Source organism: Scyliorhinus torazame, chromosome 4 (genome assembly GCF_047496885.1).
Source record: "Scyliorhinus torazame isolate Kashiwa2021f chromosome 4, sScyTor2.1, whole genome shotgun sequence".
NCBI classification, from domain to species: domain Eukaryota; kingdom Metazoa; phylum Chordata; class Chondrichthyes; order Carcharhiniformes; family Scyliorhinidae; genus Scyliorhinus; species Scyliorhinus torazame.
In genome coordinates, this window is record NC_092710.1 from 58752675 (window position 1) to 58769127 (window position 16453).

At 46.0% G+C, this 16453-nt stretch overlaps 1 protein-coding gene across 2 annotated transcripts in view; it reads left to right on the plus strand.

Annotated features, from left to right (window-relative positions):
• LOC140410234 (NACHT, LRR and PYD domains-containing protein 3-like) overlaps positions 1–16221 on the plus strand; it is a 96284-nt gene extending 80063 nt beyond the window's left edge. For both annotated transcript variants that reach the window (XM_072498187.1, XM_072498188.1), the window contains exons 12-13: positions 11415–11582; positions 11744–16221. In XM_072498187.1, the coding sequence (XP_072354288.1) occupies positions 11415–11582; positions 11744–11840 (265 nt within the window). In that variant the 3' untranslated portion in view covers positions 11841–16221. The remainder of the gene's footprint in view (positions 1–11414; positions 11583–11743) is intronic.
• The last annotated feature ends 232 nt before the right edge of the window (positions 16222–16453 follow it).

Here is a 16453-nt window from a genome sequence, read left to right on the forward strand (position 1 = left end):
AAGTGTAACTCCAGATGCTTGAGCAGAAATGTCTTGGCTGATACTCCAGTGCAGTATTGAGAGAGAGCTGCATGGTCACAACTGTTGTCTTTTGGATGACACGTTACATCAGAACACTGGGACAGGAGTAGGCCATTTGGCTCTTTGAGCCTGCTCCACCATTCAGAAGATCCCAGCTGATCTGCTGGAGCTCCACATTCCTGTCTGCCCTTCAGAACCCTTGACTCCCTTGTCTAACAGCCATCTGTCTAACTCTGCTTTGAATAAATTCAATGACCCAGCTTCTACTGTTGTCTGCAGAAAATAATTCCACATATAATGATAACCTTGGGAGAAAGAAATTCTCATCTTTAACAATAATAACCTTTTATTGTCACAAATATGTAGTTACTGTGAAAAGCTTACTTAAAAGGGAGACCTACGCAATGTCCCCTAGTTTTAGTCTGCCCCCAAATGGAACCATTTCCAGGTCTATGAGCAAGGAATAGGCCATTCAGCCCATTGAGCCTGCTCCGCCATTTAATAAGATCATGGCTAATCTGATAGTAACCTCAAATCTGCATCCTGCCTACCTCCCCCTTGCTGAACCCGGTTCGGGTACACTGAGGGCAAATTCATAATGTCTAAATTACCAAAATATTCAAAGACTCTGCTTCCAGCACCTTTTCAGGAAGGAAGTTCCAAAGACTCACCCCATCAAGTATCCACCCTATCAAGTCACCCAGGGCAGCAGGTGGCGCAGTTGTTGGAGCTGCTGCCTCATGGCGCCGAGGTCCCAGGTTCGATCCCGGCTCTGGGTCACTGTCCGTGTGGAGTTTGCACATTCTCCCGTGTTTGCAAGGGTTTCGCCCCCACAACCCAAAGATGTGCAGGGTAGGTGAATTGGTCACGCTAAATTGCCCCTTAATTGGAAAAAACAAATTGGGTACTCTAAATTTTATTTTAAAAAGTCACCCCATGTTTCAGTAATGTCACCTCTCATTCTTCTGAGCTCCAGTGGGTTTCGGCCTAACCTGTTGAATCTTTCTTCATAAGACACCCTTTTCATCCCAGAAATGCGTCCAGGGAATCTTCGCTGAACTGCTTCTAAAGCTGTTATCAATTTTTAAAAATTGAGACTAAACTGTACACCAGTTGTCGTCTCACCAAGACCGTATCTAGCTGCAGTAAAATATCCCTACTTTTATATTCCATTTCCCTTACAATAGACACCAGTATTCCATTTATCTTCCCAATCACTTGCTGTGCCTGCAAATTAATTTGTGATTCGTATACCAGCCACCCACCTCTGCCAATAAGTTGAACAATCCTTCTCCAATTAGATAGTATAGAATCATAGAATTTACAGTGCTGAAGGAGGCCATTCGGCCCATCGAGCTTGCACCGGCCCTTGGAAAGAGCACCCCACTTAAGCCCAGCCCTCCACCCTATCCCCGCAACCCAGTAACCTCACCTAACTTTTTTTTTTTTGCACACTAAGGGCAATTTGGAATGGCCAATCCACCTAACAGTGCCAGGGTCACAGGTTCGATTCCCCGCTGGGTCACTGTCTGTGTGGAGTCTGCACGTTCTCCCTGTGTCTGTGTGGGTTTCCTCCGGGTGCTCCGCTTTCTTCCCACAGTCCAAAGACATGCAGGTTAGGTGGGTTGGCCATGATAAATTGCCCTTAGTGACCAAAAGAAAAGGTTAGATGGGGTTATTGGGTTACGGGGATGTGAGGGCTTAAGTGGGTCAGTGCAGACTCGATTGGCCGAATGCCCTCCTTCTGCACTGTATATTCTATGTTAACCTGCACAACTTTGGACTTGGGAGGTAACCGGAGCACCCGGACGAAACCCATGCACACACAGGGAGAACGTGCAGACTCCACACAGACAGTGACCCAAGCCAGGAATCGAACCTGGGACCCTAGAGCTGTGAAGCAACTGTGCTACCGTGCTGCCCCCAAGTACAATGATGTTTTATTCTTCCTGTCAAAATGAACAAATTTACATTTCCCCAGTTACACTCCATCTGCCAAATTTCTGTCCACTCACTTTAAAGCGATGCACATGTGTGCTCTTGGATGGATGTAAATGATACTGTGGCACTCGAGAGCAGGAGAGTTCATTCCTGTGGCCTGGCTAATGTTTCTGCCCTTGTCAGCATCACTTCAACAAAAAGGATGCAATGATCGTCTTCCAATGAAACATTTAAGGACTCCCCAAAACACCCAAGAGATTGTTTTGTAAGCCACGTTGGGCCCCATGGTAATATCTAATGTTGAGAGGACAACACCAACTGATAATATAGCACCATTAACATCATGAAACTTCTGAAGATGCTTCAGAATAAGATCAATGTGACACTGAACCACAGAAAGAGATATTACATCAGATGACCAAAAGCTTGATAAATAGGTCAATTTTAAAGAAGGTTTTAAAGAAGGAAAGTGAGATGGAGAGCTACAGGGAGGCTACAGGGCCACTGCTGGAAAATGGGATTGGCCGAGATCGGTGCTTGATGGCCAACGCAGATGCTATGGGCCGAAGGGCCTTTCTCTGTGCTGTAAATCTCTGCGGGTGCTTCAAAGCTTGGAGCCGAGGCGACTGAAGACATGGGGCCATAACATCTGGCTCCCCAGTGTCGCATTTGGGAGGTAAACAAATGAAGTGCTGGGGAATCTCTCTCTCAGGCTCCCAGGTAAGGGTTAACCCAGCAATGGTCCACATGGACTAACTTCCACTGGATAATTGCTCTGGGCTGGGAACCATCTGAGAAAGTGATTTACATTGCCAGTTTCGGATGTTCTCCAGTTTTAAACTCATAGTTACTCTGAAAGAGTTAGAAGGAAAAGGAAAACTTTGAACGTCAGAGTAACTATTTTAAAGACCCAGACCGAGATCCACATTGCACACACCACCCCCACCTCTGCTGATGTCCAAACCCCCAACCCCCCTACATCCCGTTCACTTACCTTTGAAACTTACCTTCTCCCTCTCCTGGTCCCTTTAAACTCACCTGCTTTACAGCAGCTAGTGCTGTTAAAGGGAGTGGGTATCTTCCTTTGCTGCATTCCATTTACACCTTGCTGATGGAGCCCCAGAGTTGCTTCACTGTTCCTTTCTTACCTGGCCTCAGTGAGGAAGGTGAGGCGAGTCAGGGGTTTGGAAATACAGCAAAGGTAACCCAGTGATCTCCACTCTGAGGAAGCCACGGGTCTACATAACCACCAATGGCGCAGCAATTAACATTGGGGATGGGTCAGAATTAGAGGAGTGCAGATATCCCAGAGGGTATATGTACTGGATATGATTACAGGGAAAGAGGAATGGCAGTGGTAGGATTTGAAAATAAATGAGAATTTTAAAGTCAAGAGGTTGTTGGCCAGGAGTCAAATTCCCAGGATGAGGGTGTTGTGAGGATACAGTAAGTAGGGCAGCACGGTAGCATTGTGGATAGCACAATTGCTTCACAGCTCCAGGGGCCCAGGTTCGATACCGGCTTGGTGTGCGTGGGTTTCCTCCGGGTGCTCCAGTTTCCTCCCACAGTCCAAAGATATGCAGGTTAGGTGGATTGGCCATGCTAAATTGCCCTTAGTGTCCAAAATTGCCCTTACTGTTGGGTTGGGTGGGGTTACCGGGTTATGGGGATAGGTTGGGGGTGTGGGCTTGGGTAGGGTGCTCTTTCCAGGAGCTGGCGCAGACTCGATGGGCCGAATGGCCTGCTTCTGCACTGTAAATTCTATGAAAGAAGTCTGACAACATCAGGTTAAAGTCCAACGGGTTTATTTCAAATCACTAGCATTCGGAGCACGGCTGCTTCCTCGGGTGAATGAAGAGGTGAGTTCCAGAAACATATATATAGACAAAGTCAATGATGCAAGACGATATTTTGAATACGAGTCTTTGCAGGTAATTAAGTCTTTACAGGTCCACACGGAGCAACTGGAGAGAGGAATAATCACAGGTTAAAGAGGTGTGAATTGTCTCAAGCCAGGAGAGTTGGTAGGATTTTGCAGGCTTGCCCACCCCAGTCCCAACGCTGGCATTTCCACATCTTGTGAGGATAGATTTGGAGGGTTGGGCCTGTATTCATTGGAGTTCAGAAAAATGAAAGGCCAATTTTATTGAAACAGAAAGGATCCTAGTGGACTGAGGTGAATGTTAAAACAATGTTTCTCCTTGTGGGTGAGACTTGACTAGGGGACACAGTTTAAAAATAAAGGGACTCCCATTTAAGATGGAGATGAGTATTTTTATTCCGAGATTGTGCGTCTTGAATTTTCTTCCCCAGAGAGCCGTGGAGACAGGCCCCCTATTCTCGCGCCCCCGGGGGGCTCGGAGCGGGGTCATGTCTTTTACGCGCGCAGGGCCTTGGCGCCGCGTAAAAAGCGGCCGGTGTCGCGTATATGATGTCACCCGCGCATGCGCGGTTTCCGTCCTCTCCGAGGCCGCGCCGCAAGAAGATGGCGGATGGATTTTGCGGGGCGACGGAGGAAAGGAGGTCCTCCTTTAGAGAGGCCAGCCCGCCAATCGGTGGGCCCCGACTGCGGGCCAGACCACATCGGAGGCCCCCCAGTGAAGGAACCCCTCTCCGCCCACAACAGGCCCCCCCCCCCCCTCCCATGGTCATTGAATATTTTAAGGCTGAGTTAGATCGTTTTTTGATTGACAAGTGAGTTATAGGATGTAGAAGGTGACTTGAGGTCACAATCAGACCTGTCATGAATGTATTGAATGGTGGAGCAGGCTCAAGTGACTTGGGTTACTCTGGTTGTTAACTGGCAGGTTCCGATGAGTCAGTGTCAGTCAGCAAGCACAGGGGTTATAGGGAAATGGGACTGTGCTGATGTGCATCAATGTAAATGCATGTAGGCTAGCTAGATACTAGAGGGAGCACCAGAAACATCACACACACACACTCAACCAATAGATCAGTTAGATAGGACACGACCAATGGACATTCACGATACACACAGAGGTGACACGACCACAGGGGGGGCATTACACTAACCCATATATGAAGGACGTAATTAAGAAAGCAAATGCAATGTTGTCATTCATCTCAAGAGGCTTGGAATATAAAAGCAGGGATGTACTTCTGAAGCTTTATAAAGCATTAGTTAGGCCCCATTTAGAATACTGTGAGCAATTTTGGGCCCCACACCTCAGGAAGGACATACTGGCACTGGAGCGGGTCCAGCGGAGATTCACACGGATGATCCCAGGAATGGTAGGCCTAACATACGATGAACATCTGAGGATCCTGGGATTATATTCATTGGAGTTTAGGAGGTTGAGGGGAGATCTAATAGAAACTTACAAGATAATGAATGGCTTAGATAGGGTGGATGTAGGGAAGTTGTTTCCATTAGCAGGGAAGACTAGGACCCGGGGGCACAGCCTTAGAATAAAAGGGAGTCACTTTAGAACAGAGATGAGGAGAAATTTCTTCAGCCAGAGAGTGGTGGGTCTGTGGAATTCATTGCCACAGAGGGCGGTGGAGGCCGGGACGCTGAGTGTCTTTAAGACAGAAGTTGATAAATTCTTGATTTCTCAAAGAATTAAGGGCTATGGAGAGAGAGCGGGTAAATGGAGTTGAAATCAGCCATGATTGAATGATAGAGTGGACTCGATGGGCCGAATGGCCTTATGTCTTATGTCCGCTCCTATGTCTTATGGTCTTATGGACACCACACACATGATCTGCCTCTTTCCAGTGGAGACAGTCAGTGAGTCGAGTCACAGGGTTGATTCAATATTACACCCACCACGTGGATTGCAGCAACTGGTTAGTCAGTCTGGGTAGCTATAGTAGGATTAACAGTAGTGTCAAACCCGAGTAATAGAATTGTAAATAGTTTAATAAACCTGATGCAAGGTTCTAGTTTCACACCATCACCAGGTATTTATGCGAGCAGCAATTCTGTTTCCAATTCGACAAGCTTCAATGGTTCTCAGCAGGATCACCCTTCCTGCGCAGCACGTGGCCAGAACCAGTATGTACAGTCTTATCCAACCTCAACATATGGCACATCCATGACCTCAAATGATACTGTTGATGGTAGCTCTTCAACGTCAATACCTTATCAGCTACAAGGTGCCATCCGACAGCACCATCACAAACATCGAAAAAGAAAGGGACTCCAAATCAGACAGCGAAGTGATTTGACCACTTTTTGGTTCCTGTGGCACAGGGACGTTGATGGCGTTCATAACCAGGAGAGACATTTGACCATGATGATTGATGGTTTTTGGACTCTCACAAATGATTTGGACTTTATTGTTTAATCACTGTTCCCATGACTTGTATATACCTTAACCTATCTACCCGTTTTTTGTTCAATTTTCTCAAAGTGTGCAGAAAATATGTAACATATAAAAAGGGGGGATGTGGTGATGTGCATCAATGTAAATGCATGTAGGCTAGCTAGACACTAGAGGGAGCACCACACACACACACACACTCAACCAATAGATCAGTTAGATAGGACACGGCCAATAGACATTCACGATACACACGGAGGTGACACGACCACAGGGGGGGCATTACACCAACCCATATATAAAGGACACCACACACATGATCTGCCTCTTTCCAGTGGAGACAGTCTGTGAGTAGAGACACGGTTGATTCAATATTACATCTACCATGTGGATTGCAGCAACTGGTTAGTCAGTCTGGGTAGCTATAGTAAGATTAGCAGTAGTGTCGAACTCGAGTGATAGAAGTGTAAATAGTTTAATAAACGTGTTGAAGTTATCTCCACGTCTGAACCTTCCTTTGTCAAGTGCACCACAAGGAAGCCGCTTATGTTACACCTAGAACATAACAAATCATGGTACCAGGAGTGAACTGTTTCAATCCACATAGCCAAACCTCAGCGTTCAGTGACAACCAGCAACGATACCCAGGCAAGATGTTCGAGATCCGGGTTCCGCAGCAGCTCCAGTGCCACGGCGATGTCTGCGAAAACTGGCGGGTATTCCGGCAAATGTTTGAAATCTTCCTGGTAGCAGCCGAACTAGAAGACATGGCCGATGCTGAAAAGACAGAGCTTCTCCTCACCATCGCCGGTGCAGAAGAAATCTTTTAAAAATTCAAGTTCTCCAAGGGGCAAAACAGGAGTGACTTCCCGGCAGTCCTGGACAAATTCGGCAAATACTATGAGGAAAACACACTCCAACCAGCAAGAAAAGGTAAGAGAAGCGCCAGTACTCCCCACGAGGCAGGGATACCGGAGCAGAGAACAATTGTGATCGGCGGCCATCTTCCTAAAGGGACTGCACTTGCGCGAGAAGCGCACAGAACTGGAAAGTCCGTTTGCGCATGCGTGAGAAGCCGTGCATGCGCGATTGCGAAAAAGGCCCTGCGCAGTACGTCATGTGTCATGCCATCAGAGGGGTCGGACCACCCATTTAAAGGGGAAACGTCCCAAATCAAAGAAAAAATCTTTTAAATCCGTAAAACACCCTTCACCTGGAATGACAGCACAATGCTCAAATTGAACCAGGAAATGAAATTAACCTACGTAGAACCCTGCAACAAGCAGTTACCTACGCCCAAACCGATGATTCCGACCTTGAATACTTCGATACCGACCTTTACATTTTCTTTGGACCTCGCGAGCCCAATGCCAGCTCCGACGCAAACAGTGATGATATGGTCCTAGAAGACAACGACACAGACAAACCTTTCACCTTGGGAGGCTACCCCAGTACCAAATCCGAACCGCAACTAGATATGTTGCACATTGACGACCCCGACGACGAATTCTTCGGATTTGAGGATCTTCAGCCTAGCATCTTCAATATCCCGACCCGTGAATGCAGGATTATGCTGCGGCCTGAAACGAAGAGACAGAGAGCGGTTCAAGCCCACAGAGAGCGGTCCATGCACCGCTCAGGGTTCCCGACTCTACGAAAGAAGACACGCAAGACTCCACACCGCAGTCCTTGCATGAACAAGATGTGACTCCAGTGTCACAAGCTTCCACAGCGAGCTCGTAGACTGACTCCACAATTGCAGAAACGCAAGACTCCAGAGCGCAGTCCTTGCACACACGACGTGACTCCAGTGTCACAAGCGTCCGCAGCGAGTTCATGCGCAGCCTCCACGATAGAAGCAACGCAAGACTCCAACGCACAGTCTTTGCAGGAACAAGACCATGAGGGTCTAGCAACCTCCTCTGACCAACTAGCGGCAGATGATGCAAGTCTGCCATGCTAAGTAAACAGCAAGAGGACTATGACCGTCTACCACGCTCCAGTGCACAGCAGGACAACCATGATGGTCTATCATGCTACAGTGAAGAACACAGCGACGATGACAGTCCAAGCCCAAATGAAGGACAGCAGCAAGACAATGACAGTCCACCCACATTGTTTGCACCATCAGATGAAGACTCTGACAATTTACCTAACCCAAGTGAACAACAAGCAGCTGCTGAGGATCTACCCACAGTATGTGAGACGAGTGACGACAGCATCCCACTTCCCATGTAAGATGTGCAAAGCGACAGACCTCAGCTAGTGTGTACAGAGGCACACGACGATCACTGTGAGACCACTGGTGACTCCGGTCACACCATGATACTTCCATCCTCATTCGCTCGAACCTCTCTACAAGTCAATGCATTCCTGCATGTTCCGACTCCAGACGTGCAGCTTCAAGAAATCTCAGCTGACTCCAGTGAACCTGCCAAGACTCCGGACGGGGAGCATCAACAAACCAACACTGACTCAGTTAAAACAGACCAGACTCCAGATGGGGAGCAACCAAACGCCGACTGTGATTCACATAAGCCGGACTTTACTCCAGACAGGGAGTGCCGCAACCTCAGTGATGGCACGCTCAGGGTGACAGCAGATGCTACAACAGGAGATGGATCACTTAACAATTACACTGGGTCAGTAATAACAAGCAGCGGCACAGTCCAAGAGGAATACACCAATATTCACCACAGCTATATCCACACATTTTTTCCACACCAGCAGTGCAGCCAATGACAGCTTATGCTGGACAAACCCAGTATTCAGGCATGCAGCAGCAAGCAGTCTGTGCAGCATATTCTCAAACAGGCCAGCACTACGGATTGCCCACTAATGGAATCAAGACCGAAGGAGGACTACCGCAAGTGCAATCTGCACTACAGACTGGATGCCTTAGTTACAGCCCAGGATTTGCTGCACCCCAGCCTGGCCAGACGGCATATTCCGATCAGATGCAAGGTTCTAGTTTCACACCATCACCAGGTATTTATGCGAGCAGCAATTCTGTCTCCAATTCGACAAGCTTCAACGGTTCTCAGCAGGATCACCCTTCCAGCACAGCACGTGGCCAGAACCAGTATGTACAGTCTTATCCAACTTCAACATATGGCACATCCATGACCTCGAATGATACTGTTGATGGTACCTCTTCAACGTCAACACCTTATCAGCTACAAGATGCCATCCGACAGCACCATCACAAACATCGAATAAGAAAGGGACTCCAAATCAGACAGCGAAGTGATTTGACCACTTTTTGGTTCCTGTGGCACAGGGACGTTGATGGCGTTCATAACCAGGAGAGACATTTGACCATGATGATTGATGGTTTTTGGACTCTCACAAATGATTTGGACTTTATTGTTTAATCACTGTTCCCATGACTTGTATATACCTTAACCTATCTACCCGTTTTTTGTTCAATTTTCTCAAAGTGTGCAGAAAATATGTAACATATAAAAAGGGGGGATGTGGTGATGTGCATCAATGTAAATGCATGTAGGCTAGCTAGACACTAGAGGAGCACCACACACACACACACTCAACCAATAGATCAGTTAGATAGGACACGGCCAATAGACATTCACGATACACACGGAGGTGACACGACCACAGGGGGGGCATTACACCAACCCATATATAAAGGACACCACACACATGATCTGTCTCTTTCCAGTGGACACAGTCTGTGAGTAGAGACACGGTTGATTCAATATTACATCTACCATGTGGATTGCAGCAACTGGTTAGTCAGTCTGGGTAGCTATAGTAAGATTAGCAGTAGTGTCGAACTCGAGTGATAGAAGTGTAAATAGTTTAATAAACGTGTTGAAGTTATCTCCACGTCTGAACCTTCCTTTGTCAAGTGCACCACAAGGAAGCCGCTATGTTACACCTACAACATAACAAATCAGGGACTTGCTGCGATTTAAGGCACAGCAGTAGAGTTCAGAATGAGCTCCAGTTTACAGAGGGTAGAATGTGGGAGACTAACAAGGAGTGCATGGGAATGATGTTTCTCCTTGTGGGTGAGATTTGAATGAGGACACGGTTTAAAAATAAAGGGACTCCCATTTAAGATGGAGATGAGGAGTATTTTTACTCGGAGATTGTGAGTCTTGAATTTTCTACCCCAGAGAGCCGTGGAGACAGGGTCATTGAATATTTTAAGGCTGAGTTAGATCGTTTCTTAATTGACAAGTGAGTCAAAGGATGTAGAAGGTGGACAGGAAAGTGGACTTGAGGCCACAATCAGACCTGTCATGATCGTATTGAATTGTGGAGCAGGCTCAAGGGACTTGGGTTACTCCGGTTGTTAACTCATAGGTTCCCATGAGTCAGTGTCAGTCAGCAAATACAGACGTTATAGGGAAATGGGACTTGCTGCAATTTAAGGCACAGCAGTAGAGTTAAGAATGAGCTCCAGTTTAGAGGGTAGAATGTGGGAGACTAACCAGGAATGCAAGGGAATGATTGAGCCTTGAGATAATTAAAGCATGAGCGAGGATTTCAATAGCAAATAAACTGAGGCAGAGTGAAGTTGGTTATGTTGTGGAGATGAAAATAAACACCTCCGTGCTGGCAAAATGATGATGACAGAAGCTCATCTCTGGATCAAGTGTGATACTCGGCTTGTAAAATCTCAGACATTTTCCAGAGAGAGGGATAGAGTCGGTAGCTAGGGAACAGGGTTTGGAGCAGGAATTGAAAAATGAAATGGTTTAAGACTTCCTCAATACTTAATTCGATGAAACTTCTGCTCATTCAGTACTGAATGTGAAATAAGACGTCTGATCATTTATCAACAGATCTGGTGAGGTAGAGCTAAGTCAAGACAGCTTATATGTGAAAACATAAGCTGTGATCATTAAACAAGAGGAGGAATATGCTATTCGACCCCTCGAACCTGCTCCGCCAATCAGTAATATCATGATTGATGTGACTGTGGCCTTCAAACTGCATTTTCCTGCCTGCTGCCACTCCCCCATCCCCATGAACCCTTAACTCCCTTCAGATCGTGAAAGATGTTCATTAATAATAAGTCTGTCTGCCTGTCTTTTAGTGTCAGTGTTCATGGTACTTCTAAAAACTGTACATTATTAGTAAGTTATAGTGATGTCAATAGAAGTTTGCGATTTATTTCTCGTTTCTGATCTGCAGACTGCATGATACCAGTCTCACAGACTCGTGTATCAATGATCTCGTCTCTGCTCTTGGTACAAACCGATCAGTGACAGGGCTGAACCTGGAGTCAAACAACTTCACAGACCAATCCATCCCTCAGCTGCAAAAACTCATCATAAACTGTAGCAGTCTGGAGCGAATAGAGTGAGTGGCTTTTATTAAATGATTAAATTAATAATTAAAATATTAATGGGATTCAATCACTTCTTTGTAAAATATTTGTCTGTAATTGTTATTAAGATATCCCAGTCTCCCTGTTATTTTTTACTGTTGTTGAATCCTGTTCAATTTAAAATCTCTTTCAGGCTGTGGAAGAATCGGTTCAGTTCAACTGGAGAAAATCGATTGAAGTCACTCCAGGGAACAAGACGAGGACTGAGTGTGGAGTTGACATCATGTTAATTTACAGACATCCCCGCTCTGATTCTCTGAACATTTTCTCTGATTTCCTGTCCCTCCCCTTTAACTGGCCGGGCTCCAGGTTGAAATCCTATTGGCCGTTTCCCAGTTTCCAGCTGGAGCTGAGTGAATGTCATCTCCCATTGTGACATCAGAGGCCCAACAACAGGGTCACCAGACTCCGCCTCCCGGCCCCACAGCGCTGTAATCCTAACCCTGCACCCTCGTATACTCTCATATTTGTCATTCTTTACTGTCGGAAGATACCGAATACTCGTCTGAAATAGCAGAGGTGGAAGCTGTTCAGCTGCTTTTCTTGGCTAGTATATTTGGTCCATGCTTCGCTGCTGTAAAGGAAGATGCTGGGAATATAAGCCTGGTACACGTACAGCTTTGCATTTTCTATTAGTTGCTGTTGGTCCACATTCGACGTATCAACTTTGTCTTGATACCTGCAGTCTTGGCAAACATGGTGTTGATTTCAGCGTCAAGGGCTAAATTGCTGGTAGTTGTTGATCGAAGGTATGTGAAGTTTTGACATTCTCTAGCGTGTTATTGATGGAAAGTGGAGCCCTGGCCCATAACTCTTCCTGAGGATTAATTTCAACTCAAATCTCTTAAGTACAAACATACACATTAGGAGGAATAGGATACTCGAGCCTGCCCCACCATTCAATAAGATCATGGCTGATCTGATTGGAACTTCAACCCCACATTCTTGCCGTCTCCTGATAACCTTTTACAAGAATCTATCGAGCTCTGCCTTAAAATTATTAAAAGACTCTGCTTCCACTGCCTTTTGATGAAGAGAGTTCCAGAGACTCAACCCTCTGAGGGAAACTTTCCCCTCGTCTCTGTCTTAAATAAGCAACCCTTTATTTTTTAACAGTGACCCCTGGTTCTAGATTCTCTGACAAGAGGAAACATCCTCTCCACATTCACCCTGTCAATACCCCCAAGGATCTTAAAGGTTTCGATCATTTCACCGCCCACTCTTCTAAACTCTAGTGGATACAAACTTAATCTCTCCAACCTTTCCTCATAAGACAATCTGCCCATTCCTGGTATTGGTCCAGTAAACCTTGGGACTGCTTCTAACACATTTACATCTTTCCTTAAATAAGGAGACCAATCCTGTACACAGTACTCCAGATGTGGTGTCATCCAGCCCTGTACAACTGAAGGTAACTTCCCTACTTTTGTAGTCGATTCCCCTCATAATAAATGAACCAACTCCTCAGCTGAAGCCTGACCCCACACATCAGGCTCTGATTAGCATCACAGTCAGTGCTCTGATTGCAACAGGTAATAATGACACTGTTGAGGGTGAATCCCCAGCTCATCTCCTCTACAGCAAACCCCTCTCCCATGTCTCCGCCACATTCACCCCCAACAACAAGTGCAAGGAACTTGTGTACCACTTTGTCACGAAGATTGTGACAATTTGATCAACTTCCTCTGTTGAGTCATCCCCTCCTAGCCCACCAGATCAAACTTATTTTCATGTTCCAACCCACTCAAGATCTGAACTTTCCTACATAACTCCTGTTCAAAATGACTTAAGGTAAGACTTCATTTTTAAATAATAGGAAGTTTTAGATTACCCACTCATACAGTGGATACTACTTCCAGGGGTAAATGTTGAGGGGCCACGGGAGGGTGCCTTCACCAGGGGTTTATATGAGGGGGCCTTATAGCTGGCAAATGTATTTGTGACTGTGTGCTTCTTCCTAATTCCTAATATGTGCATAGATAAAGCGAGAAAAACCTAACGCAGCTAAGAGTGATGCATAGAGCCCATTTGACCAGAACCTGGTTCTTCCCAGAGGTGGAGGACAGATGTGAATGGTGCCAAGGAGGCCCATCCAACCACGCCCACATGTTCTGGTCTTGCCCCAGACTTGCGGGGTACAGGACGGCCTTCTTCGAGGCAATGTCCAAAGTGGTGGGGTTGAGGGTGGAGCCATGCCCAAAAGTGGCAGTCTTTGGGGTATCAGACCAGCCAGATCTGTTCCTGGGGAGGACGGCGGACGCCCTTGCCTTTGCCTCCCTGATCACCCGCCGTAGAATCCTGCTTGGTTGGCGGTCAGCAGCACCACCTAAAGCTGCAGACTGGCTGTCCGACCTATCGGAATTTCTCCAAATGGAGAAAATAAAATTCGCCATCCGTGGGTCAGAAAATGGCTTCCACAAAACATGGGAGCCATTCACCCGGTTGTTCCGGGACCTGTTTGTGACCAGCAACTAAGTAGCCAGGAGCTAGGAAGAGGTAGCCAAGACATAACAGGAGAGAGGGGGGAGGGAAAGACCCAGGGAAACATGCAAGTATAGCCAAACCCAGCGAGAGAAAGAGGGGGTAGCATGGAAGAAGGGGGGAGGGAGAGGACGGGGAAAAAGCAATAGAGGAGAACCAGAAGGGAGAAAAGAGAGGGAAACACAAATGGGGTAGACAACACGGGAAGACAACGGCCACAACAAACACAGCAAGACGAAAAGAGGACTAAAGAACGGCAAGATGGAACTGGCCAAGTTCAATGATCATGTAAATGAATAATATAAAACTGACCGAAATGTAAATAGCATTAGGGGCACCACCCAGATGCCCCTCTCCTTTGTAAAAAAAAAAACCCTTGCTCATTTTGTGTATTTGTATTTATACCATGTGTAACAAAACCCAATTAAAGCATTTTTTAAAAAAAGGATGAAGCTAGAAAATACTTGCTTACATTGATTTGTGTTCGTTCGCACATATTCTGTGTGGGGAAAAGGGGCTTAAACATATGAGAATGCTTGAGGCTCCCCGGTGCACTTGAGAGGTCACTAGAGGTTTTGCAGATCAAAGTTTGGGAATCCCTGAGTTCGCCAAATTCCTATCCATGCTAATATTCTACCCCAACAGCATAGACTCTTATTAAATAGCCTTTTGTGCAGTACCTTATCGAATGCAGTTTGGAAATGCATCTACTGGATTCCCTTGATCTATCCTGTTCATTACCTCTCAAAGAATTCTCAGAAACTTTTTCGGGCATGATTTCCTCTTCATGTAGTCATGCTGCCTCTGCTTGATTATATTATGTATTTCTAAATGTTCTGCTGTTACATCCTTCATAATGAACTCAAACATTTTCCTAATGACAGATGTTAAGCTAGCTGGCCTATCGTTACCCGTTTTTTGCCTCCTTTTTCGCCATGAGATCCACCTCCTGGTTCCCTCGATCCCTATTCCCACTAATGTGCTAAGTACCCAACTTTTCAGCTTAATCCCCATGTTTCCTAACAGTATAGATCGCTGCCTCTTCAGGGGTTGACCTCTCCTTTAAATCTTCCATCACCAACTCTGTCCTAAAAACAATAATTGTCAACCTCCCCTTTCAAACTATGAACTAATATCCAAACTTTCTTTCCTCTTCAAAGTGATTAAATGTGCTGTTGCTTCTGAAATTCATTTTCCAGGAAGTTCATCTCTGGGACCCTCCAATCATGTTTCCATCCCTGACACATTCTCCTCCAACCCCTCTCCACTCTTGTCCAACTGGGTGGGAGTGCTCTCGCATGGTTCCATTCATAATTATCTGATCATAGCCAGAGAAGCACTAGCGATGGCTTACATGGCTCCTGGTGTTCCATAAGGATCTATCCTTGACCTTTTCCTATTTCTCATCTGCATGCTGCTCCTTAGCAACATCATCCAAAGACACTGCGTTAGTTTTCACATGTACACTGAGAACAGTGAGCTCTACCACGGCATCTCTTGACTCCTTTACTCCCTCAATACCACCCATTTGAGTGCAGCACTTCCTCGGTACTGCACCTCCAACAGTGCTGCTGTCCCTGTTTTGTTATGCTCTTGTCGTAGCATAAGCTGCTTCCTTGATGTGCACTCTGACAAAGGAAGGTTCAGACTTGGAGATAGCTTTAACACGTTTATTAAACTATTAACAATTCTCCTACTTGGAGTTGACGCTACTGTTAATCCTCATATTGCTACTCAGACTGACTAACCAGTCTGCTACAATCTATGTGGTGGGAGTGATGTTCAATCAACCCTGTGTCTGTACTCACTGAGTCTCCAGTGGAAAGAGACTGAGCATGTGCGATGTGTCCTTTTATATGGGTTGGTGTAATACCCTCCTGTGGTAGTGTCACCTCTGTGTGTCTCGTGACTGCCCATTGGTCGTGTCCTATCTTACTGACCTATTGGTTGACTGTGTGTCATGTCTCTGGTGTTCCCTCTAGTGTTGAGCTAGGTGTAGTGTATGTACAATAACCCTTTGTGTACTTAGTGATGTATATCACCACATCCCCCCCTTTTTCCGTGTTACATATTTTCTGTACAGTGTTAAAGAAAATTGAACAAACTAGGTAGATGAGTGATACTCTGTACAAGTTATGATAACAGTGATCATTAAACAGTACGTCCAAATCATATGCATGAGTCCAAAGTTCATTAATTATGGTCGAGTGGCTTTCTTGTTTGGTTGGTGAGTTGGTGATGTTGCTGGTGGCATTGCATTGTAAACGCCATCAGTGTCCCTGTGCTGAAGGAACCAAGAAGTGGTCAAATCACTTCGTTGTCGGATTTTGACTTTTTTTTCCTCTTTCGATGCTTGTGGTGG